This window comes from Macaca mulatta, chromosome 3 (assembly GCF_049350105.2).
Source record: "Macaca mulatta isolate MMU2019108-1 chromosome 3, T2T-MMU8v2.0, whole genome shotgun sequence".
Taxonomy (NCBI): domain Eukaryota; kingdom Metazoa; phylum Chordata; class Mammalia; order Primates; family Cercopithecidae; genus Macaca; species Macaca mulatta.
In genome coordinates, this window is record NC_133408.1 from 59,094,741 (window position 1) to 59,118,159 (window position 23,419).

The 23,419-nt window shown below is 52.5% G+C and overlaps 1 protein-coding gene across 5 annotated transcripts; it reads left to right on the plus strand.

Moving 5' to 3' along the window:
• Positions 1-273: 273 nt before the first annotated feature.
• GUSBA (glucuronidase, beta, a) lies at positions 274-22,912 on the plus strand. Of its 5 annotated transcripts, XM_077996653.1 has the most exons (13): positions 274-545; positions 2,071-2,256; positions 2,564-2,748; positions 2,934-3,076; positions 4,369-4,466; positions 6,550-6,762; positions 7,694-7,846; positions 8,058-8,236; positions 8,321-8,467; positions 13,510-13,594; positions 15,207-15,383; positions 19,142-19,277; positions 22,547-22,912. In XM_077996653.1, the coding sequence occupies exons 1-13, from the start codon at positions 336-338 to the stop codon at positions 22,711-22,713; spliced, it is 2,079 nt and encodes a 692-aa protein (XP_077852779.1). In that variant the 5' UTR covers positions 274-335; the 3' UTR covers positions 22,714-22,912. The 5 variants fall into 5 exon arrangements, 4 of the variants coding, with proteins under 4 accessions (XP_077852779.1, XP_014988871.3, XP_077852780.1 ...); XM_015133385.3 differs by lacking the exon at positions 4,369-4,466 and having other exon boundaries at positions 6,575-6,762; XM_077996654.1 differs by lacking the exon at positions 2,564-2,748.
• The last annotated feature ends 507 nt before the right edge of the window (positions 22,913-23,419 follow it).

Sequence of the window (23,419 nt, forward strand, 5' to 3'; positions counted from 1 at the left end):
TCAGGGGTTCTGTTCTGGCCTGCGACCCTGGATCGTCCAGCCTGGGCCGGGGTGGGGAGCAGACCTCGCCCTTCTTGGCTGGGGCTGAGGGTGAGGGTCCCGTTTCCCCAAAGGCCTAGCCTGGGGTTCCAGCCACAGGCCCCACTGGGCAGCTCCCGGCCCCGCCCCGCCCCTCCAGGCCTGGCACTCGTCCTGAACCAAGATGGCGCGGACGGCTTCAGGCGCGTCACGCCACCGGCGCGTCACGCGAGCCGCCCTACGGGCACCTCCCGCGCTTTTCTTAGCCCAGCAGACAGTGACGGAGAGGGGAGCGGGGGAGTAGGCGAGCGGAAAGCATGGCCCGGGGCTTGGCGGTGGCCTGGGCGGTGCTTGGGCCGCTGTTGTGGGGCTGCGCGCTGGCGCTGCAGGGCGGGATGCTGTACCCCCGGGAGAGCCCGTCGCGGGAGCGCAAGGAGCTGGACGGCCTTTGGAGCTTCCGCGCCGACTTCTCCGACAACCGACGCCGGGGCTTTGAGGAGCAGTGGTACCGGCGGCCTCTGCGGGAGGTGCGATCTCGGGGCAGGGCCGGGAGGCGTCTGGAAGCCCGGCGGTGGGAGTGGGGGATCCCGGGTCCCCGCAGGCTCCTTCCCCTGGGCTTCCCGGAGCTGGGAGCCCGCAGGAGGTTAAAGGTCAACGGGCTTAGGGGGCGCGGGGTTGGGGGACGGGGGAACTGGGGCACTCTGGAGGGCCGGGGTGGAGGAGGCAGGAGGAGGAGAAAAGACTCCTGCCGAACCCCTTCCTGAGGCGAAGGCTGAGCCTGTGCAGTATCCTTCCTTTTAATATTTATTTTTTATTTTAAAAAAAAATTTTTTGAGACTGGGTTTGCACCTGTCTCCCAGGCTGGAGGAGAGTGGCGCCATCCTAACTTCTGAGCTCACTCGATTCTCCCGTCCCGCAGTTTAGCTGGGGCCACCACGCCTGGCTAAAAAGCAAAACAAAACAAAAAATCTTACCCGGGCTCAGTGGCTCACACCTGTAATCCCAGCACTTTGGGAGGCGGAGGCGGGCGAATCACCTGAGGCCAGGAGTTTGAGACCAGGCTGGCCAACATAACATGGTGAAACTTCGTCTCTACTAAAAATATAAAAATTAACCAAGTGTGGTGGTTCACGCCTGTAATCCCTGGTACTTGGGAGGCTGAGTCAGGAGAATTGCTTGAACCCAAGAGGTAGAGGTTGCAGTGAGCTGAGATCATGCCACTGCACTCCAACCTGGGCAACACAATGAGACATTTTTTTTTTTTTTTTTAAAGATAAAGGGTCTCACTAGTTACCCAGGATGGTCTCGAACTCCTGGCCTGAAGCCATCTTCCCACGTTGACCTCCCAAAGTGCTGATTACAGGCATGAACCACCCACACACTCCCCTGGCACAGCAGCATGCACTGCACAGAGCTGGGCCCGGGGATTGGGAGGAGGGGACAGTTTAGACGTCCTGAGGTCAGCTTTCTGGTTTTTAAGGTTCAGATAGAGGACAGGACGTGACATCAGGCCAAGGACGCCACCCGTGTTCCCCTCCTGACTCGGATGTGGTCAGCAGAGAAGTGGAACCGGGTGAGGTCTGGGCCGCTTTTGCCTGGTCTACATCCTCTTTTTCTGACTTTGCATCATTCGGTACAGGAGGGAGAGAGGAGGGGGCTGGGTGCCAGTGTGGGCCCCACTCACAGTGTCCTAAGCAAAGCTCCCCCTATCCCCCCAACCAGCCTTCCTCCCTGTGACATGCAATGGGCCATCTGCCTTAGTCATGGGTCTGAACCTTCTTGCCTCTGGCTGGGATGTGGCCCTGGGCTCGCTCCTGTCTCAGGAGATATTGGGCCCCACCCATTCCAAGGAGGAACTCCTGGCTCCCCTGGCCCAGGTGCACTAACCGCCCTGGCAATTGACCTGTTATCAGCAAGTTATCTGTCTGTTCCGCCAAGAGTCCTCACAATGTGTCAGGGCTTTTGCACTAAGCCTGGGACACAGCTGTGCAGCACACTGGTCCCGGATCCCTTTGGGGGCCTAGGAGCTGAGCCCGGCCTTTCTCTCCACAGTCAGGCCCCACCCTGGACATGCCGGTTCCCTCCAGCTTCAACGACATCACCCAGGACTGGCGTCTGCGGCATTTTGTTGGCTGGGTGTGGTATGAACGGGAGGTGATCCTGCCGGAGCGATGGACCCAGGACCTGAGCACAAGAGTGGTGCTGAGGATTGGCAGTGCCCACGCCTATGCCATCGTGGTCAGTGCGGCCAGGAGCAGGCAGGGCGGGTGGGTGGGCACGGCTGCTGACCAGCATGGGACCCCCAGCTGCCACCCACAGCCTGTCTGCCGGGGTGGGATGGTGGGGGGCCCTGCCCTGCCTTGGGTGCTGTGCCCTGTGTAGGGGAATAGGTAGCCTGATCTACCCCATTGGGATGCCATTCTTCCCGTCTAGCGGGCAGGCCCCAGAGCCCCATACTGTTGGATATGTGAGGGAGTGCCCGACAGCTGGGCACCTCCTCATGCCCTGACCTGCCACACCCTGCCCATGTCTCCTGTGTCTGCAGTGGGTGAATGGGGTCGACACGCTAGAGCATAAGGGGGGCTACCTGCCCTTTGAAGCCGACATCAGCAACCTGGTCCAGGTGGGGCCCCTGTCCTCCCAGCTCCGCATCACTATCGCCATCAACAACACACTCACCCCCACCACCCTGCCACCAGGGACCATCCAATACCTGACCGACACCTCCAAGTGGGTACCATCCTGCTTCCATTGCACGCACCCACCTTCCCGCCCCACCCCGTGGTCTTCCTGCTAGAGACAGGGTGGCCTTTGCAGAGTGGAGGCCCTGGATCTGGGGAGGCTGGGAAGGCATGTGAGCTGAGGTCAAGGGACCCAGGGCAAGGGCCCAGCGAACCACAGTCCTCCCACCCTAGGTATCCCAAGGGTTACTTTGTCCAGAATACATACTTTGACTTCTTCAACTACGCGGGACTGCAGCGGTCTGTGCTTCTGTACACGACACCCACCGCCTACATCGATGACATCACCGTCACCACCAGCGTGGAGCACGACAGTGGTGAGGGCTTCTGGTAGGATCCTCCCTCAGCGGGGCCCAGGGTGGCTCTGTTTGTTCCCTGTTTGGAAAGCTCTCCCAGGAAAAAGGTGCTCCCAGCATCTCTAAACCCTCACAGGTTCCCATCCACCTACAAAGCTAAATTCCAGGCTGTCTGAGTGGGCACGGGCTCCCGAAATCACCCGTGTGGTTGACCTCCCTTGGAGAAGAGGGGTCTGGCCTAACGTCACACAGCTCAGGGTGGCAGTCGTGTCCCTTCGCCACTGTGCTGCTCTCACTCCAGCTCCCCTTGCTACAGGTCATGCTCAAGGAACAGGCAGCTTCAGGGGGCCGGGCACGATGGCTCACACCTGTCATCCAGCACTTTGCAAGAAGGCCCTGGTAGAAGGATCACTTGAGGCCAGTAGTTCAAGATCAGCCTGGGCAACGCAGCAAGGCCATCACCACAAAAAATTAAAAAATTAGCCAGGCATGGTGATGCATACCGGTAGTCCCAGCTGCTGAGGCAGGAGAATCACTTCAGCCTGGGCGGTCAAGGGTGCAGTGAGCTATGACTGTGCCACTGCGTTCTGATCTGGGCAACAGAGGGAGACCCTGTCTTTCTTTTTTTCTTTTTTCTTTTTTTGTTGAGATGGAGGCTTGCTCTGTCACCAGGCTGGAGGGCAGTGGTGTGATCTTGGCTCACTGCAATCTCTGCCTCCTGGGTTCAAGCAATTCTGCCTCAGCCTCCCAAGTAGCTGGGATTACAGGCACCTGCCACTACACCCAGCTAATTTTTGTATTTTTTTAGTAGAGATGGGGTTTCACTATGTTGGTTTGACTGGTCTTGAACTCCTAACCTAAGGTGATCCACCCTCCTCGGCCTGCCAAAATGCAAAGGTTACAGGCGTGAGCCACTGCGCCCAGCTGGGGGATACCCTGGTTTTTTTTTTGGGTTTTTTTTTGGTTTTTTTTTTTTGAGATGGAGTCTCTGTCTGTTGTCCAGGCTGGAGTGCAGTGGTATGGTCTTGGCTCACTGTAACCTCCGCCTCCCAGGTTCAAGCAATTCTCCTGCCTCAGCCTCCTGAACAGCTGGGATTACAGGCGTATGCCACCATGCCCAGCTAATTTTTGTATTTTTAGTAGAGATGGGGTTTCAGCATGTTGGCCAGGCTGGTTCAACTCCTGACTTCGGGATCCACCCACCTCAGTCTCCCAAAATGCTGGGATTACAGGCATGAGCCACTGGGATATCCTGTATTTATGAAAAATTTTTGTTTTAAGTTTTTTTCTTTTTTAAAATGTACATTTTTCAGGTCGGGCGCCATGGCTCACGCCTGTAATCCCAACACTTTGGGAGGCCAAGGCAGTCGGATCACGAGATCAGGAGCTCAAGACCATCCTGGCTAACACGGTGAAACTCCGTCTCTACTAAAAATACAAAAAATTAGCCGGGCGTGCTGGCGGGCGCCTGTAGTCCCAGCTACTCGGGAGGCTGAGGCTGGAGAATGGCGTGAACCCAGGAGGCGGAGCTCGCAGTGAGCCAAGATCACATCACTGCACTCCAGCCTGGGTGACAGAGACTCCATGTCAAAAAAATAAATTAAAAAAAAAAAAACTTATCTTTTTCTTTTCCTGCTATGAGGCCTTGCACTGTCGCCCAGGCTGGAGTGCAGTGGCAAGATTATTGACAGCTGTCATAAGCCTGCAGTTCTAAGTTTAAAAGAATTTAGGTGCTGTGCACGGTGGCTCACGCCTGTAATCCCAGCACTTTGGGAGGCCGAGGCGGGCGGATCATGAGGTCAGGAGATCGAGACCATCCTGGCTAACACAGTGAAACCCCGTCTCTACTAAAAATACAAAAAAAATTAGCTGGGTGTGGTGGCGGGTGCCTGTAGTCCCAGCTACTTGGGAGGCTGAGGCAGGAGAATGGCTTGAACCTGGGAGGGGGAGCTTGCAGTGAGCCGAGATTGCGCCACTGCACTCCAGCCTGAGCGACAGAGCAAGACTCTGTCTCTAAAAAAAAAAAAAAAAGAAAAAAAAATTTAGGCTGGGTGTGGTGGCTAATGCTTGTCATCCCAGCACTTTGGGAATCCAAGGTGGGTGGATCGCTTAAACTGAAAAGTTTCAGACCAGCCTGGGCAACATAGTGAGACCCTGTCTGAGAAAATAAAATAAATGAATAAAAAAGAATTGAAAAAAGAATCACACAGCAAACGCAATGCAACATAGAGCAATTTATTGCCCAGGAAAAGTATTTTGGAAGTAAAGTTTAGAATAGCCTGGGTGCAGTGGTTCATGCCTATAATACCAGCACTTTTGGAGGCCGAGGCGGGTGGATCACTTGAGTTCAGAAGTTCAAACCAGCCTACCCAGCGTTAGCTGGGCATTGTGGTGTGAGCCTGCAATCCCAACTACTCAGGAGGTTGAGATGGGAGAGTTGCTTCAACCTGGGAGGTGGAGGTTGCAGTGAGCTGAGATTGCAACACTGCACTCCAGCCTGGGTGACAGAGCGACACCCCAACTCAAAAAAAATAATGAAGTGCAAAATACACGGTTCACCCTGAGACACAGAATTCAGGACAGGCTGCTCGTAAGGATGAGACAGCGCCGATTATTACTGGGGAAACTCCCTTTCTGGGAGTCTTCCATGATGAATTCCTAAGGAGCTGGGAAGAGGTGTTACTGTAAGCACGTTCTGGGCTGTCCTCTGGGTGCACATGCGCAGTAGCTGTACATGCGTGTCACGTGTCTCAGCGCCGTGGCTGGCATGTCCAAAGGACACAGTCACTTCTTGACTACCTACCCTGCCTCAAGATCATAGCTCACTGCAGCCCCGAACTCCTGGCTCAAGCAGTCCTCCCACTTCAGCCTCCCAAGTAGCTGGGGCTACTGGGACTGCAAGCACGCACCAGCACGCCCGGCTGATTGTGTTTTTAGGGAAGAAGTGGTTTCCCTGTGTTACCCAGGCTGGTCTTGAACTCCTGGGCTCAAGCAATCCTCGCACCTCAGCCTCCCCAAGTGTTGGGATTACAGGTCTGACCACTGTGCCTGGCCGAAAAAATCTTTTTTTAAATTAAAAAAAGCATTGGGTGCGGTGGCTCACACCTGTAATCCCAGCACTTTGGGAGGCCAAGGCGGGTGGATCACCTAAGGTCAGGGGTTCTAGAGCAGCCTGGCCAATATGGCAAAACCCCATCTCTACTAAAAAATATAAAAATTCACCGAGCATGGTTGTGCACGTCTATAATCCTAGGTACTTGGGAGGCTGAGGCAGGAGAATCACCTGAACCCTGGAGGTGGAGGTTGCAGTGAGCCGAGATCATGCCACTGCACTCCAGCCTGGGGAACAGAGTGAGACTCCGTTTCAAGAAAAAAAACAAAAACAATTAAAAAAAAAAAAAAAAAAAAAAAAGCAACAGAAACAAATGGCTTCCTGGCAGCGGTGGCTGCAGGGCACTCCCTTTTGTGTGACTCAGGTCATGTCCCTCCCACAGCACTGGTCTTTCTCGTTTCTCGAAGGGCTGGTTAATTACCAGATCTCTGTCAAGGGCAGTAACCTGTTCGAGTTGGAAGTGCGTCTTCTGGATGCAGAAAACAAACTCGTGGCGAACGGGACAGGAACCCAGGGCCAACTGAAGGTGCCGGGTGCCAGGCTCTGGTGGCCATACCTGATGCACGAACGCCCCGCGTATCTGTACTCGTTGGAGGTAATGGTGGTTTGGGGCTTGCCCAAGGGAGGTCTTTTGCCCGCATCTGGTGACCTTGGCTTCAGCAGGAGCCCAGGACAGGTGAACGGGCAGCGTGGTCCTCTGAACTTTCTGATGTTTCTCACCCTTGGTGGGAGGCCCAGTTTTTTGTTTTGTTTTGTTTTGTTTTTGAGATGGTCTCACTCTGTCACCCCAGCTGGAGTGCAGTGGCCTGATCATAGCTCACTGCAGTCTTGAGCTCTCAGCCTGCAGCAATCCTCCTACCTTGGCCTACTGAGTAGCTGGGACTACAGGCACATGCCGCCATGCCTGGCTAATTAAAGAAAAAAAAATTGTAAGCTGGGCACAGTGGCTCATGCCTGCAATCCCAGCATTTTGGGAGGCTGAGGTGGGTGGATGGCCTGAGGCCAGGAGTTTGAGACCAGCTTGGCCAATATGGTGAAACCCCATCTCTACTAAAAATATGACAATTTGCTGGGCATGGTGGTGCACACCTGTAATTCCAGCTACTCGGGAGGCTGAGGCAGGAGAATTGCTTGAACTCAGGAGGCAGAGGTTGCAGTGAGCTGAGATCACACCACTGCACTCCAGCCTGGGGGACAGAGTGAGACTGTCTCAAAAAAGTTTTTTTTTTTATAGAGATGAGGTCTCAGGCTGTTGCCAGGCTGGTCTTGAACTCCTGGACTCCAGTGATCCTTCTGCCTTAGCCTCCCAAAATGTGAGAACTCCAGGCATGAGCCTCCTTGTCTGGTCAAGGGGAAGACCCCGTTTTGAAGGGCAGGTCCCAGGTTCAGCCAGGGAAGAGCAGAGCCTCTGATTGCTGCATCTCTGCTTACAGGCCCAGAGGCGGCTGCTGGGGTGCACGAGGGGCCTTCCTGGCAGAGGGCTTAGGCTGTTGGGGTGCTCACACCTGGTGCTTTGGTTGTTGTAGGTGCGACTGACTGCACAGATGTCGCTGGGGCCTGTTTCTGACTTCTACACACTCCCTGTGGGGATCCGCACTGTGGCTGTCACCGAAAGCCAGTTCCTCATCAATGGGAAACCTTTCTATTTCCATGGTGTCAACAAGCATGAGGATGCGGACGTGCGTTGGGGCTCCTGGATCCTTGGGGCTGCTTCTGGTCACCCTCCACTTTCACCTTCCCTGTGTCCTGCAGTTAAGGGCAGCTCAGGGCAATGAGGCAAATGGCTCCAAAAGGAGAGGGGACTCGTGGGGTGGCTCTCCAGGGTCCTGGCTCTCAGAGGAAGTGCAGCTTCGACAGGGACAGGGGTCACTCGGCTCTGCTGTCCCGTAGATCCGAGGGAAGGGCTTCGACTGGCCGCTGCTGGTGAAGGACTTCAACCTGCTTCGCTGGCTTGGTGCCAACGCCTTCCGCACCAGCCACTACCCCTACGCCGAGGAAGTGCTGCAGATGTGTGACCGCTATGGGATTGTGGTCATCGATGAGTGTCCTGGCGTGGGCCTGGCACTGCCGTGAGTCCCCGCTGTGCACCTGCTCCGCCTGCCCAGCCCGTGGGCTGCACCATGACCCTCTGTCCCTTCCCTCCTGGCCTGCAGGCAGTTCTTCAACAACGTGTCCCTGCAGAACCACATGCGGGTGATGGAGGAAGTGGTGCGCAGGGACAAGAACCACCCCGCCGTCGTGATGTGGTCTGTGGCCAACGAGCCTGCGTCCCACCTAGAATCTGCCGGCTACTACTTGAAGTGAGTGCCCCCTGCCTGCCCTCGGCTAGATTGGGGAGGAGACCCTGGCAGGCGGCTGGCTGGGGTGGACGTGTGCTGTTCGAGATCAGCCTCCCGTCCAGCCCAATGGGAAGGCCGTCTATACCTGGACATTCAGGGACCAAATACCCACCCAAATTTTTTTTTCTTTTTTTTTTTTTTTTCACTTTTTAAATTTGAGATGGAGTCTCACTGTGTTGCCTAGGCTAGAGTGCGGTGGGGTGATCTCCGCTAACTATAACCTCTGCCTCTCAGGTTCAAGTGATTCTCCTGCCTTAGCCTCCTGAGTAGCTAGGATTACAGGCACCCATGAGCCACTGTGCCTGGCCTGGTTATTTTTTTTTTTTTTGAAACAGGTTCTCAGTCTGGTTGCCCAGGTTGGAGTGCAGTGGTTCAATGTTGGCTCACTGCAGCTTTGACTTCCCAGGCTCAGGTGATCCTCCTGCCTCAGCCTTCCAAGTAGCTGGGATTATAGATGTGTGTCATCGCGACCAGCTAATTTTTTCTTCTTTTTTCTTTTTCTTTTTTTTTTTTTTGGATACAGAGTCTCCCTCTGTTGCCCAGGCTGAAGTGCAGGGGCATGATCTCAGCTCACTGCGACCTCTGCCTCCCTGGGTCAAGCGATTCTCCAGCCTCAGCCTCCTGAGTAGGTGGGATTACAGGCACGGGCCACCACGCCCAGCTAACTTTTCCTTTTTTTTTTTTTTTCTCTTGAGATGGAGTCTCACTGTGGCCAGGCTGGAGTGCAGTGGCACAATCTGGGCTCACTGCAGCCTTCACCTCCCAGGTTCAAGTGATTCTCCTGCCTCAGCCTCCTGAGTAGTTAGGACTATAGGCACACACCAACACACCCTGCTAATATTTGTATTTTTAGTAGAGACAGGGTTTCACCATTTTTGCCAGGATGGTCTCGATCTCTTGAACTCGTGATCCACCCGCCTCAACCTCCCGAAGTGCTGGGATTACAGGCGTGAGCCACCGCGCCTGGCCAACTTTTGCATTTTTCAGTAGAGACGGGGTTTCACTGTGTTGGGCCAGGCTGGTCTTGGACTCCTGACCTCAGGAGATCCACTTACCTCGGTCTCCCAAGTGCTGGGATTACAGGTGGGAGCCACCGTGCCCGGCTAATTTTTGTATTTTTAGTAGAGACTGGGTTTCACCATGTTTGCCAGGCTGGCCTGGAACTCCTGGCCTCTAGTGATCCTCCTGCCTCAGCTTCCCAAAGTGCAGGGATTACAGGAGTGAACCACTGCTGGCCCCCTTTTCTTCCTTACAATCGTGCAGTTCTAACTCAGCGTTCAGAATAGGTTTTTCACTTGCGGTAGAGGCAGCAGAGGTGGTAGAAATGCTTCTTGAGGCCAGGCGCGGTGGCTCAAGCCTGTAATCCCAGCACTTTGGGAGGCCGAGACGGGCGGATCATGAGGTCAGAAGATCGAGACCATCCTGGCTAACACGGTGAAACCCCGTCTCTACTAAAAAGTACAAGAAAACTAGCCGGGCGACGTGGCGGGTGCCTGTAGTCCCAGCTACTCGGGAGGCTGAGGCAGGAGAATGGCGTAAAAACCCGGGAGGCGGAGCTTGCAGTGAGCTGAGATCTGGCCACTGCACTCCAGCTTGGGTGACACAGCGAGACTCCGTCTCAAAAAAAAAAAAAAAAAAAAAAAAGAAATGCTTCTTGACTCATACAGCACACCCCAATTTCATGCAGTGCTTTGGGCTGAGCCAAGTCTGCAGCAGGCAGAAGGCTCTGAGAAGTTGTCGCAGCCTGGGCCGTGGACAATTCAGAGCTCAGGCCACAGGGGTGTGCTCAGCAGGACTGGGTGGACAGGACGTTTGTTGCGAAGGGAAGGGGAAGAGTACAGGCTTCCAGGAGCAGGTGTTTGAGGCTTCTAGACACGCTTCTTTGGGAGGTGGCCAGAGGAGATGCCTGTTTTCTGGGGCAGGATTTGGAGGGAGCCACCCAGGCTGGAGAGGTTCAGCCAGGCTGTCCCAAGACTTTGAAGCATCCCATCTGAGAGCCTGGCTGTTGGAGAGTGTGGGTTTGGAACTTGAGGTAGGGGGTTCTGTTCTGATCTGTGCCAGTCACAGCCTTTGGATGGGCAGAGCAACGATTGGGGAGGGCGTAAAAGAAGAAATGAACTGAGGAAGGAGGAAAACAGGCTTCAACAACAGTCTAGGCTGGGCGTGGTGGCTCACGCCTGTAATCCCAGCACTTTGGGAGGCTGAGGTTGGTGGATCACCGGAGGCCAGAAGTTGGAGACCAGCCTGGCCAATAGATATTGAAACCCCATCTTTACTAAAAGTAAAAAAATTAGCTGGGCGGGGAGGTGGATGCCTGTAATCCCAGATACTTGGGAGGCTGAGGCAGGAGAATTGCTTGAACCCGGGAAGCAGAGGTTGCAGTGAGCCGAGATGATGTCATTGTACTCCAGCCTGGGCTACAGAGTGAGATTTTGTCTCTCAGAAAAAAAAAAGGTCCGGGCGTGATGGCTCACGCCTGTAATCCCAACACTTTGGGGGGCCGAGGCGGGCAGATCACGAGGTCAGGAGTTCAAGAGCAGCCTGACCAACATGATGAAACCCCGTCTCTACTAAAAATACAAAAATTAGCCAGGCATGGTGGTGCGCGGCTGTGATCCCAGCTACTTGGGAGGCTGAGGCAGGAGAATTGCTAGAACCTGGGAGATGGAGGTTGCAGTGAGCCGAGATCAGGCCTCTGCACTCCAGCCTGGGTGACAGAACAAGACCCTGTCTCAAAAAAAAAAAAGTCTATACTGTGGAGGACTTGGGTGGGTGCTGGGAGCTCTGAGCACGGACGGGTTTTTCTTCCCTTCATCCCTCCTGGTTGACTCTACTCAGTATAAGGGCCATTTCCTCTTATTTATTTATTTATTTTTTGAGATGGAGTTTTGCTCTTGTTACCCAGGCTGGAGTGCAATTGCGCGATCTCGGCTCACCGCAACCTCTGCCTCCTGGGTTCAAGCAATTCTCCCGCCTCAGCCTCCTGAGTAACTGGGATTACAGGCATGCACCACCATGCCCGGCTAATTTGTATTTTCTTTTTTTTTTTTTTTTTTTTTTTTTTGAGATGGAGTCTCGCGCTGCCGCCCAGGCTGGAGTGCAGTGGCCGGATCTCAGCTCACTGCAGGCTCCGCCTCCCGGGTTCACGCAATTCTCCTGCCTCAGCCTCCCGAGTAGCTGGGACTACAGGCGCCCGCCACCTCGCCCGGCTAGTTTTTTGTATTTTTTAGTAGAGACGGGGTTTCACCGTGTCAGCCAGGATGGTCTCGATCTCCTGACCTCGTGATCCGCCCGCCTCGGCCTCCCAAAGTGCTGGGATTACAGGCTTGAGCCACCGCGCCCGGCCTCTAATTTGTATTTTCAGTAGAGACGGGGTTTCTCCATGTTGGTCAGGCTGATCTTGAACTCCCAACCTCAGGTGATCCACCCGCCTCGGCCTCCCAAACTGCTGGGATTACAGGCATGAGCCACCGCACCCTTCCTAAGGGTCGTTTCTTCTAAGAGGCTGTCCTTGACTCTCCGGTCCAAGTTATGTTTATTGTCTAGCAGAGCCCAATTCCTGCCACCACTTGTCACTTCCATTTGAAACATTTCTTTCATTGTTTGTTTTTCAGAGTCAGGGTCTCGCTGTTCCCCAGACTGGAGTGCAGTGGTGCAGTCACGGCTCATTGCCACCTCGGCCTCCTGGGCTTAAGCGATCCTCCCCACTCAGCCTCCCAAATACCTGGGACCACAGGCGTGCACCGCCATGCCAGGCTAAGTTAAAAAAAAATTTTTTTTCCCCAAGATGGAGTCTTGCTCTGTTGCCCAGGCTGGAGAGCAGTGGTATGATTTTGGCTCACTACAACCTCTACCTCCTGGGTTCAAGCAATTTTTCTGCCTCAGCCTCATGAGTACCTGGGATTACAGGTGTGTGCCGCCATGCCCAGCTAGGTTTTTTTTGTATTTTTTTTGTAGAGGTAGAATTTCACCATGTTGGCCAGGCTGGTCTCAAACTCTTGACCTCATGATCCACCCGCGTCGGCCTTCCAAAGTGTAGGGATTACAGGCGTGAGCCACCATGCCCGCCCCTAATTTTTAAATTTGTTGTAGAAACCAGGTCTTGCTATGTTGCCCAGGCTGGACTTGAAATGCTGGTCTCTAGTAAGCCTCCAAAGTGCTGGGATTCTAAGTGTGAGCCACCGTGCCCGGCTCTTGCACCATTTCTCTGTGCATACGTCTCCACTCCCACTGCCCAGGACCTGTGGACTTAGATTTGATCACTGCTGAGCACCTCGCACCCAGCCCCATGCCTACTTTCCAGGGAGTGCCCCTGTTTGCTTGATGCATTAATAAATACCCCACCCAATTCTGCACCCATCCACTCCTGTGTTCAAGAGCTGTTTCAGGGAGTCAACCTCATTTTTAGCAGTGTTCAGCCCAGTGGCCTCGGCTCTGTGTACCTGGAAGGGTGGCTACTCTTCTGGGAGGATAGGATTCAGAGACGGGGGGAGAAAGAGTGATGTTAGAGAGCTCGGTCTAGGACTAGAGGAACATGTGCCCTTACTTAAAATACATCTCCAGTTAGGGAAGAAAGCAGCAGCTCCATGCTTTTTTTTTTTTCCTTTGTTTTTGTTTGTTTTGAGACAGGGTCTTGCTCTGTGGACTAGGCTGGAGTGCAGTGGCGCGATCTCAGCTCACTGCAACCTCCACCTCCCGGGTTCCAGTGATTCTTATGCTTCAGCCTCCCAAGTAGCTGGGGTTACAGACACGCGCCACCATGCCTGGCTAATTTTTGTATTTGTAGTAGAGAAGGGGTTTCACCATGTTGGCCAGGCTGATCTTGAACTCCTGACCTCAGGTGATCCACCTGCCTCGGCCTCCCAAACTGCTGGGATTACGGGTGTGAGCCATCTTGCCTGGCCCCTGTTGTGTTCTGGCGGGGGAAGATGGGACAGAGAGGATGGGAGGGTGTCTGAGCCCTTGGACTGACAGAACCTGTGTCTTCTGCCTTTTGTGGACAGGATGGTGATCACTCACACCAAAGCCTTGGACCCCTCCCGGCCTGTGACCTTTGTAACCAACTCCAACTATGCAGCAGACAAGGGGGTGAGCCTGGGGGTCCCCATGCCACTTCTCCCTGCCTTTGCCTAGGCTCGTCCTGAAACCTGCTCATTGGAACAGCTGGAAAGCACCATGCGCTGCCAGTCTGGGTTTTTTTCATTTCGTTTTTTTTTTTGAGACAGTCTTGCTCTCTCCCCCAGGCTGGAGTGCAGTGGCGCGATCTCGGCTCACTGCAAGCTCCGCCTCCAGGGCTCACGCCATTCTGCTGCCTCAGCCTCCCGAGTAGCTGGGACTGCAGGTGCCCGCCACCACACCCAGCTAACTTTCTTGTATTTATAGTAGAGATGGGGTTTCACCATGTTAGCCAGGATGGTCTCTATCTGACCTCTTGATCTGCCCCGCCTCTGCCTCCCAAAGTGCTGGGATTACAGGCGTGAGCCACCACACCCGGCCAGCATTTTTACTAGAAAGAAGTGTGTTTAGGACACATTAGAAACTAGCCAGTTGGACACAGAAGCTTTTGCTGCTCAGCCGTGAGCACTGCTTTGCTGAAGCTGGGGGTGGTCCTACTCGGTCTTCCCTGCTCTGCTCCTAGGATGGACTCTTGCAAGTCCTCTACAGCCCACAGCGCTGCCTCGTGAAAGCTGTCTCAAGATTCTCTGTGACAGCCGAGCATGGTGGCTTACATCTGTCATCGCAGCACTTTGGGAGGCTGAGGCAGGCAGATCACTTGAGGTCAGGAGTTCAAGACCAGCCCAGCCAACTGGTGAAACTTGGTCTCTACCAAAAACACAAAAAAATTAGCCACGCATGGTGGCGCGCACCTGTAATCCTAGCTACTCGGGAGGCTGAGGCACGAGAAGCACCTGATCACGGGAGGCAGAGGTTGCAGTGAGCTGAGATCGCACCACTAACATTCTAGTCTGGGGGACAGAGCGAGACTATGTCTCCAAAATAAAACAAAAGATTCTCTGTGAGAATGACTTCATCGGCCCCTCGGGTGGGAACGCTTCTCCAGGGCAAGGTGAGGGGAAGCCCGGTGATGGGAGCGCTGCCCGGAGAGGACACAGTTCTAGTGGCGGGGGCCCTGGGCTTTGGCTGAGGACTGTGCGTTGGCAGCTGCTGTGCCTCTCACAGCCCTTCCCAGCTGCGCATGTCGTGAGCATCAACGTGGAGTGACTGGCCTGCCTCCTTTGGGCTACTTTGTGACCATGTTTCCTGCCTATGGAGCAGGGTAATTTCAGGATCTAAATTGGTGTACTTGCATGTTCTCAGCCCCAGGAGACAGCTCTTCCCGTTCTAGGTTGGTTTTTTTTTTTTGGTAGAAATGGGGTCTTGCGATATTGCCCAGGCTGGTCTTGAACTCCTGGGATCAAGTGATCCTCCCACCTTGGCCTCCCAGTGTGCAGGGATTACAGGCATGAGCCACCATGCCCTGCTAATTTTTTCACTACTATTTTTTGTAGAGCTGGGGTCTTGCTGTGTTGCCCAGGCTGGTCTCGAACCCCTGGCCTCAAGCCATCCTTCTGCCTCAGCGTCACAGAGTGCTGGGATTACATCCCCTTCTTACCTTCTCTGTCAGAGAAGCCCCCACAGTGTGTGAGTGCTGTCATGCTGTCTTGTGGGTGCTAAATGGGCTCTGCCACTCTGGTCCTAGGCTCCGTATGTGGATGTGATCTGTTTGAACAGCTACTACTCTTGGTATCACGACTATGGGCACCTGGAGTTGATTCAGCAGCAGCTTACCACCCAGTTTGAGAGCTGGTATAAGACGTATCAGAAGCCCATTATTCAGAGCGAGTATGGAGCGGAAACGATTGTTGGGTTTCACCAGGTAAGCGGTGTTGAGCTTTCTGTTTGTGTGTTCTCTCGAGGCAGAGATGTCACTCACCTCCCCCGGCCTGCCCTGCACCCACGGCACTGCTCCCCTCACTTCAGCTTTGGGCTCTCCTCCCGCTGCCTCATCCACATTCGCCTCGGCCCCCTTTGCTTGGTCCTCAGAGGTGGCCTCCTTACTGGCTTTGTTTCCAGACAGCCTCCTATCACCTGTGCCCAAGTAGTCTTCTTAACAAATCCAAATTTGTATTTGTTTGCGTTTGAGACCGGATCTTTCTTTGTCACTAAGGCTAGAGTGTGGTGGTGTGATCACTGCTCACTGCAGCCTTAACCTCCTGGGCTCAAGTGATCCTCCCACCTCAATCTCCTGAGTAGCTGGGACCATAGGCACATGCCAATATGCCTGGCTAATTTTTTTACTTTTGTAGAGATGAGGTCTTGCTGTGTTGCCCAGGCTGATCTTGAACTCCTGGACTCAAGTGATCTCCTGCCTCAGCCTCCCAAAGGGCTGAGATTACAGGTGTGAGCCTCTGCGCCAGCCACAGATGACAATTTTGGGAGTCCTGTCATCGGCTCCCCCAGGCCCACAGGACAAAGCCCTAAACCCTGGTCAGGATACTCAGTGTCCTCTGCTCTCCCCTGGGTTTTCATCCTCTTTTCCCCTCACTCCCGGCCACTGATCTGTTTCCACTGCCCTCGTTTGCTCTCCCTCTCTTGCTTGAGCTGTTTCTTCTACCTGGAATTCCCATGTTGGCAACATAATCACCAACTAAAAGATTCTTTTTTAAAAATGTTTATTTATTATTTATTTTTTTATTTTTTGAGACAGAGTCTCGCTCTGTCGCCCAGGCTGGAGTGCAGTGGCCAGATCTCAGCTCACTGCAAGCTCCGCCTCCCGCGTTCACGCCATTCTCCTGCCTCAGCCTCCCGAGTAGCTGGGACTACAGGCGCCGCCACCACGCCCGGCTAGTTATTTGTATTTTTTAGTAGAGACGGGGTTTCACCGTGTTAACCAAGATGGTCTCGATCTCCTGACCTCGTGATCCGCCCGCCTTGGCCTCCCAAAGTGCTGGGATTACAGGCTTGAGCCACCGCGCCCGGCCAAAATGTTTATTTTTTAGAGATAGGGTCTTGCTATGTTGTCTGGGCTGGTCTCAAACTCCTGGACTTAACTGATCTTCCCGCCTTGGCCTCCAAAAGTGCTGGGATTACAGGCGTGATCCACTGTGCTAGCCTTTTCTTTTTTTTTTTTTTTGCAGGGTCTTGTTCTGTTGCCCAGGCTGGAGTGCAGTGGTGCCATCATAGCTCACTGCAGCCTTCAACTCCTGGGCTGAAGCGATTCCCCTGCCTCAGCCTCCTGAGTAGCTGGGACTACAGGCATCACCACCATGGGCAGCCTATTTTTAAATTTTTTTGTAAAGATGGAGTCTCACTATCAGGCTGGTCTGGAACTCCTGGCCTCATGTGATTCTCCTGCCTTGGACTCCCAAAGTACTGGGAATCCAGGCATGAGCCACCATGCCCGGCCTGTCCCCATTTTTTTTAATCCATCTGATTTTTTTGTCCTCCTCACTAAAGATATGTTGGTTTGTCTTGTGAGGTTTTTTTTTTTTTTTTTTTTTTTTTTTTTTTGAGACGGAGTCTCACTCTGTCGCCCAGGCTGGAGTGCAGTGGCCGGATCTCAGCTCACTGCAAGCTCCGCCCCCCGGGTTTACGCCATTCTCCTGCCTCAGCCTCCCGAGTAGCTGGGACTACAGGCGCCCGCCACCTTGCCCGGCTAGTTTTTTTTGTATTTTTTAGTAGAGGCGGGGTTTCACTGTGTTAGCCAGGATGGTCTCGATCTCCTGACCTTGTGATCCGCCCGTCTCGGCCTCCCAAAGTGCTGGGATTACAGGCTTGAGCCACCGCGCCCGGCCGAGGTTTTTTTTTTCATGTGGATTCCTTAACCCCATCCAGCCCCTCATTCCCACCCCAGCCAGCTCACACTTGTTTGTCACAGCTCCTGGGACTCCCGTTGACACACAGGGAATAGCCACCCACAGTGGACTACGCTGTTCTGTTTGCTCCCTTAAATTTATCGTGCTTACAGAATGCCACTTCTGCAAACTAGTTAAGTAGGGAGAGTTGGCTCGTGGATATGCTCGCTTGCTCATCCTTTTTGAAAAGGTAACCAGCTCTGAATTCTTTTTTTTTTTTTTTTTTTTTTGAGATGAGTTTCGCTCGTCGCCCAGGCTGGAGTGCAGTGGCGCAATCTCGGCTCACTGCAACCTCCACCTCCTGGTTTCAAGCGATTCTCCTGCCTCAGCCTCCCAAGTAGCTGGGATTACAGCCTCGCACCACCACGCCCACCTAATACTGTATTTTCAGTAGAGATGAGGTTTCACCATGTTGGTCAGGCTGGTCTTGAACTCCTGACCTCAAGTGATCCACCCGCCTTGGCCTCCCAAAGTGCTGGGATTACAGGCATGAGCCACCGAGCCAAGCCCCAGCTCTAAACTCTTAAGAAACTCTCGAGAGGGTCTAGGTCAGTGCTGATAGAACCTCTGCAGTGCTGGGCCTGGTGGCTCACACCTGGAATGCTAGCACTTTGGGACGCCAAGGTCAGAGGATCTCTTGAACCCAGGAGTTTGAGACCAGTCTGCGTAACACAGACCCCATCTCTACAAAAAATTTAAAATTAGTTAGGCATGGTTGTGAGTGCTTATAGTCCAGGATACTTGGGAGGCTGAGGTGGGAGGATTGTTTGAGCCCAGTAGGTCGAGGCTGCATTCAGCTCTGATGGCACCACTGTACTCCCACCTGGGTGACCTTGTTTCAAAAAAAAACAAAAACAAAAACACTCTTGCAGTGATGGAAATGTTCTACATTTGCACTGTCTGAAATGCTACACACTAGCTACACATGGCTACTGAGGTCTTGATATATGACTAGGATAACTGAATTGATTTAGTTTAAAAGAATTTTTTTTGAGACAGCCTCACTGTTGCCCAGGCTGGAGTGCAGTGGCGTAATCACAGCTCACTGCTCACCCTCCTGAGCTCAAGCGATCCTCCCTCCTTAGCCCCCAAAGTAGCTAGAACCACAGGCGTGCACCACCACGCCTGGCTAATATTTAGGCTTTTTGTAGAGACTGGGTCTCACTGTGTTGCCTAGACTAGTCTTGAACTGTGGGCTCAAGTGATCCTCCTGCCTCGACCTCCAAAAGTACTGGGATTAGAGACCTGAGCTACCATGCCCAGCCTGGTTTAGTTTAATTTAATTTAATTAATTAATTTATTTATTTGAGACAGGGTCTTGCTGTGTCACCCAAGCTGGAATGCAGTGTTGTGAACACAGCTCACTGCTGCTTTGATCTCCGGGGCTCAAGCAGTCTTCCCACCTCAGCCTCACAAACTGCTGGGATGACAGGCAAGAGCCACTGCACCTGACCCAAAGACATATTTTTACCAGTAGTGTAGTGTAGCCTTAAGACTGTACTAGCAGATAGAGGTGGAAAAGTAATGTAAAGTGAATATCAAATTATGTTTATAAATAAAGCAGTTGCTCATTAAGGTTGTTTTGTTTTTAAACCTCCTTTTTTATTCTGGGTTACATTATTCCCTGGCTGTCTTTACTACAGCATCAGTGAGTCCTGCAGTCACTATAGCCCCCTGCGAGGACAGATATTTTGGTCACCATCAAGTGGATCTTTATTTTTGTCCAACTTTACAATTCTGCCAGTTCTGACCCTTACATTCTCTTTGCCTTGAATGCCAGGACCCGCCTCTGATGTTCACTGAAGAGTACCAGAAGAGTCTGCTAGAGCAGTACCATGTGGTTCTGGATCAAAAACGCAGAAAGTACGTGGTTGGAGAGCTCATCTGGAATTTTGCCGATTTCATGACTGAACAGTGTAAGTGGCAGTTTGGCTCATGGGATAAGGTACCCGTCCTTATTTTTTCAGGTTGCCTTGCCAATGCTGGCCATTTCGATTGTAAGAATATTGGAAACAGTGGGGAAGCTGGTTTAATCCATGTAGGTTGCGTTGAGAATTTCGTAGGAAAAGTAAGTTGTGCTTAGGAAGCAGGAAAGCAGTCAGGCCCCCGCCTCCCAAATGTGGTCAAAAAGCAGACAGGAGAGTCAGCTATGGTGAGACGGAAATGGCTAGCTTGCCTTGTTCTTGTCTATTTCATAGCCAAGGAGGAAGGAAAAACGGGACCTCATTATGGATTTACTTTTGGGAAACACTCATTATTCCATAGTAGGGTACAAAGCCTGAGAAGCTTAAGGTATTTCAGGCTGTTGTACATTACTCACTTGCGAAAAGCAGGCTCATCGAATACAGGTGAGTTTCAACGCGTCTTGAATGAGGCAGCATTTAAAAGTCTTTAGGCTGGGCATGGTGGCTCATGCCTGTAATCCCAGCACTTTGGGAGGCCAGGGTGGGAGGATCGCTTGAGGCCAGGAGTTCAAAACCAGCCTGTTCAGCATAGCAAGACCCCATCTCTACAAAAACAAATTAGCTAGCATGGTGGTGTGTGCCTGTAGTCCCAGCTGCTTGGGAAGCTGAGGCAGGCGGATCACCTGAGCACAGGAGTTGGAGGCTGCAGTGAGCTGTGATTGCACCACTGCGTGAGAGCCTGGGCAACAGAGCGAGACCTGCCTTTAAAAAACAAAATTGGTCTTCAAAGAGAATAAGATCTGTGTTCTCACATGGGGACAGATGAGGGGCTGCCATGTTCGCAATGAATGTGTCCCATTTCTTCTTAGTTTATGGACTTACTGTAAACTCAGGATGGCAGTTTGGTGGGTTGGAGAAGGATATGGTAATGGTGGGAATTATATTACTTACAGAGGAAGACAGGCCTTTGAAAGGTTAAAGCTTAAAAGTGAGAGTGGAAAAGGGATGAATGAATGAACAAGATGAGGTGAGAAGGAAGAGGGAAAGGGAAAAGGAGAACAGGAAGCTCTCCTCTGCGTGGCACCTGCAATAAATGGTTTCTGGGGACATCCGTGATGGCAGTTTTGTGGAGAGGCGTGAGGCTTTATGTGATAAGAAATGAGCTGCAGGCTGGACGCAGTGGCTCACGCCTGTAATCCCAGCACTTTGAGAGGTTGAGGTGGGCAGATCACCTGAAGTCAGGAGTTTAAGACCAGCCTGGCCAACGTGGAGAAACCCCGTCTCTACTAAAAATACAAAATTAACCGAGCATGGTGGCGCATGCCTGTAATTCCAGCCACTTGGGAGACTGAGGCATGAGAATCGGCTGAACCTGGGAGATGGAGATTGCAATGAGCTAAGATCAGACCACTGTACTGTAGCTTGGGCAATAAAGTGAGAGTCTTTTTTTTTTGAGGGGGTTTTGCTCTTGTTTCCCAGGCTGGAGTGCAGTGGTGCTGTCTCAGCTCACTGCAACCTCCACCTCCCGGGTTCAAGCAATTCTCCTGCCTCAGCCTCCCAATTAACTGGCATTATAGGCATGCACCACCACACCCGGCTAATTTTGTATTTTTAGTAGAGACAGGGTTTCTCCATGTTGGTCAGGCTGGGCTTGAACTACCGACCTCAGGGGATCCATGCATGTGGGTCTCCCAAAGTGCTGTGATTACAGGCGTGAGCCATTGTGGCCAGCTGACTCGATCTTAGAAAAAAGAAATGAGCTGCATCACGATGGGCAAGTCGCCTAAGCTTATCATAAGCCTGTCCAGTGGGGATAATGCCGCCACCTTGTGGGTGTTGTAAGAGCTGCATCTGACGAAGTACTTGGCGGTGCCTGTGTTCACTCGTGGAAGAAACAGTCTTGAACCTTTTGGTGGGGAAGGCCTCCTTTGCATTTAACATTTCCATTTACTGGTGGTCTCATTGGGGACAGAGAATGTCCTGAGAGCACAGCCCTGACGGGGTGTTTGCCAGCTGTGTTTCCCACCAGCCTCAGCTCAGGCCTGATGACCACTGGTGGTGGGTGCTGACAAGCTGAACATCGGCCCTGCCCCAGAGGACTTTGAACTCCATGAGTAGGTCCCACGTAGGCACCTGTGGCTGGTCAGGACCCTGGCTCCCACTAGGTGCTATCTCTTCAGAAAGACCCAAGCCTTTTCAAGGGTAACTGTCCCAGATACGCACAGCTCTCTGCCTACCTAGTTACCAGACAGCTGGGAAGCCAGCATGTAAACCTTATTTTTGCAAGTAAAAGATAAACTTTTGGTGCTTTTTTTTTTTTTTTTTTTTTTTGAGATGGAGTCTCACTCTGTCTCCCAGGCTGGAGTGCAGTGGCACGATCTCAGCTCACTGCAACTTCTGCCTCCTGGGTTCAAGCAATTCTCCTGCTCCAGCCTCCTGAGTAGCTGGGACTACAGGCACCCACCACCATGCCCGGATAATTTTTGTATTTTTAGTAGAGATGAGGTTTCACCATATTGTTCAGGCTGGTTTTGAACTCCTGACCTTGTGATCTGCCTGCCTTGGCCTCCCAAAGTGCTGGGATTACACAGGCATGAGCCACTGTGCCCGATCAATTTTTTTATTTTTAATAGAGACGGGGTTTCCTCACGTTGGCCAGGCTGGTCTCGAACTCCTGACCTCAGGTGATCCACCTGCCTCAGCCTCCCAAAGCGCTGGGATTACAGGCATGAGCCACCACACCCAGCCACTGTTTTGGGTTTTTCCCCTCACAGAGTAGAAAACTAGGAATTAACACATCAGGAAACCTGAGTGTTGGGCAGAGCAGTGGTATTTAAATATTTCAACCCATAAATTGTCACTTCACGGCAAGCATCCTGAAACTATAAGAGGACATTTGGCTGAACATGGTGGCTCGTGCTTATAATCCCAGCACTCTGGGGAGGCTGAGGAGGGCAGATTGCTTGAGCCCAGTAGTTTGAGACCAGCCTGGGCAACATAATGAGACCTTGTCTTTACTTAAAAAAAAAAAAAAAAAAATTAGCCGGGCATGGTGGTGCTTGAGAGGCTGAGGCGGAGGATTGCCTGAGCCCAGGAGGTTGAGGCCACAGGGAGCTATGATTGTGTCTCCGCATTCCAGCCTGGGGGACAGTGAGATCATCTCAAAAGAAAAAAAAACAAGACATTTCTATGTAGTGCCTACCTTGGCTCCAGTGTGGTTCTAACTTGACCCATCAGAAGTCATCTGAGTCGCTTTGTGTCTTTTTTTTTGTTTTTTTTAGCACCGACGAGAGTGCTGGGGAATAAAAAGGGGGTCTTCACTCGGCAGAGACAACCAAAAAGTGCAGCGTTCCTTTTGCGAGAGAGATACTGGAAGATTGCCAATGAAACCAGGTATCCCTACTCAATAGCCAAGTCACAGTGTTTGGAAAACAGCCCGTTTACTTGAGCAAGACTGACACCACCTGTGTGTCCCTTCCTCCCAGAGTCAGGGCAACTTCCACAGCAGCAGAACAAGTTCATGGCAGACCAGAACGTTTCTGGCCTGGGTTTTATGCTCATCTGTGCTAGCAGGGACCACTAGAGGTGGAAATAGAAGATTTTCTAATATGGAAATAAAGAGTTGGCATGTAAGTGGCTACTGAAAAGCATCTGAAATCATTTCTGTGCGTCGTGCTGTTTTCAGAGCCTTAACTATGTGTGGACTTTGGAGAAACTGCTGCTCCAACACCCCCACCATGTTCAGAGCAGCTGGTTCCAGAGGGCATCTGCAGAAATAGCCCCATGGTCCTAGGGCCGCCGTGTTTGTGTAGCAAACCGGGCCAGCCTCAACAGGGAGTCAGTAGAAGACTTTCACAGCTGCTGTTCGACTCCTCAGATGAGCTAAAGTCCCACATGTACCAACAAATTCATAGAAACGCTGTCATGCTGCAGCACTTAGCAGGGTCTGTGAGCCAGTTTCCACATAGTTAAGCTGGCAGTGTCTGAACTGGAAGGTTAGAGGTAACTGGTTCTCCCAGGACATCGTTCTGACCTCAGCCATAGGGTCTTGACAGAAATGGGCAGATGAGTGTAAACGCCCATTGGCTTTATCATAACGGATGCCACTGAGTGTGACAAGACCTCCTTAAACAACTCTGCCTACAAATCAGCAT